This window comes from Myotis brandtii, unplaced genomic scaffold (genome assembly GCF_000412655.1).
Source record: "Myotis brandtii unplaced genomic scaffold, ASM41265v1 scaffold334, whole genome shotgun sequence".
In the NCBI taxonomy this organism is placed as follows: Eukaryota; Metazoa; Chordata; class Mammalia; order Chiroptera; family Vespertilionidae; genus Myotis; species Myotis brandtii.
The window spans coordinates 763,153-764,915 of NW_005362885.1; the positions used below are offsets into that span (position 1 = coordinate 763,153).

Consider the following 1,763-nt stretch of genomic DNA (forward strand, 5'->3'; position numbering starts at 1 on the left):
GCCCCAGCCCCAGCCCCGGCCCCAGCCCACTGGGAAGCTATCTAGGCCTGGACAAGGGCCCCTGAAAGGTGACAGGGCCCCAGGTGGTGTCTGAGAACAGAGAGCTCTTCCCCCGCCCCCCCCAACCCCCCCCAGCCAGAGAGACCCAGGGCCTGGGGTCAGTTTAGTTCTGGGTAGTCAAGGCAAAGGGGCCCATGGTGCAGCCCGGAGATGGGGGGCCACCAGGGGACACCCCGAGGGGTGCTGAGGGTGTGACAACAAGAGCAGTCGGACAGGGGTTGGGCAGGCTGCCTGCCTCAGGCCCCCAGAGGAATGTCACCCCAGAGTGGGATCCCCCACGGAGCCGGAGCCGGAGCCGGAGCGTTACTGCTGAGCCATCTGGGCCGGAGCTGGCGGAGATGGCGGATGCGTGTCTGGGCAGGGTTAAGCCTGTCACGATCCTGATCCTGTTGCTTCCTCCTCTGATGCTGGGGCCTTACTGCCAGCCTGGCACTCACTCCCCTGCCCGTCCCCCACACGGAGACCCACTCCCATCCCAGGAGCCCCCACACCCCACACTCCTGGCTGCCCTGCAGCCTCAGGCTCAGCCAGTGGAGTGGTTGACCTGGGCAACCAAGGGCCAGGTGTCCCCGGAAGGAGAGGCTCGGAGGCACCCGGTCCCCCTGCAACCCACAGGCCAACCTCCTCTGGCTTCGGGTGGATGATTAACCCACAGGCGGAGACTTGGGCAGAACCCTGGGGTTAGTGGCATTTTTCAGTGGCTACGGAGCAGGCCGAGCCAGCGACCAGGCCCTTCATTTCCAGCCCCGCCCCCTCTGCGGTTTGGCCGGATCAGGGGTCCAGGAGAAGGAGCTGCTAATGAACCTGCTGAAACCCTCCAGCTGTCCTCACCCCGGGGGGCACTGGGGTCAAGCAGAGCCCAAAGGAGGCGGTCCGGCCGCTCCTGACCTGGCTCCCAGCTCCAGGTGGGCCCTGGCACAGGTACAGGGGTACCTGCGGCCCCTACAGAGTCCTCAGGCTTGGCAGTCCCGTTCTCTTCCTCTCCACTCAGCCACACCCCACCAGCGCAGCCCCTGGGTCCACACCGGGCCCCCCACTCTCTGGAGCCTCCTCCAAGGTGCTGGGCCCCTCAGAGAGCCCCACGTGGAGATGTTCACACAGGCCTGCTCTCATCCCTCCACGGCCCAGGTAGGGGGCACCTCCCCGATGAACCCCTGGGGACATTTGCCCTGCATCCCTGGCCCCTGCTCCAGGCAGATTCCTCTTAAATCCCACCCCGGCCCATAGAGCGGGGCTCAGTGGTTGGTTGCCGACCTAGGAACCAGGAGGTCACGGTTTGATTCCTGGTCAGGACACCTGCCTGGGTGGTAGGCTCAGTCCCCAGTGGGGAGCACGCAGGAGGCAGCTGATCCGTGGATCAATGATTCTCTCTCAACATTGATGTTTCTCTCTCCCTCTCCCTCTCTCTCCCTTCCTCTCTGAAATCAATTTTAAAAATGTATATATTTTAAAATCCCACCCCAGCTCTCTGGCCGGGCTCCGGCCACCCCCAGCCCCGCCTCCGCCCGCCCACCTACCGAGGATGGAGCCCCTCAGCTCCCGGGCAATGATGGGCAGGTCATCCACGTCCACGAAGTGCAGGTGCTTCTCCGCAGGGGCCGAGGCAGCGGCCGACAGCTCCAGGCGGTTGCCCCGGCCGGTGCTGACAATGAAGACGGTGACGCCCAGGTCCTTCAGCTCCTGCATGGGGGGCCCCACGGGGT

General features: G+C 65.1%; 1 protein-coding gene across 1 annotated transcript; it reads right to left on the reverse strand.

Annotated features, from left to right (window-relative positions):
* Positions 1-1,577: 1,577 nt before the first annotated feature.
* Positions 1,578-1,759, reverse strand: VWA1 (von Willebrand factor A domain containing 1; the record flags this gene model as incomplete). Its single annotated transcript, XM_014543773.1, has 1 exon — positions 1,578-1,759. A coding segment is annotated over one exon (141 nt), but the record flags the coding sequence as incomplete, so codon positions are not given.
* Between the last annotated feature and the right edge of the window lie 4 nt (positions 1,760-1,763).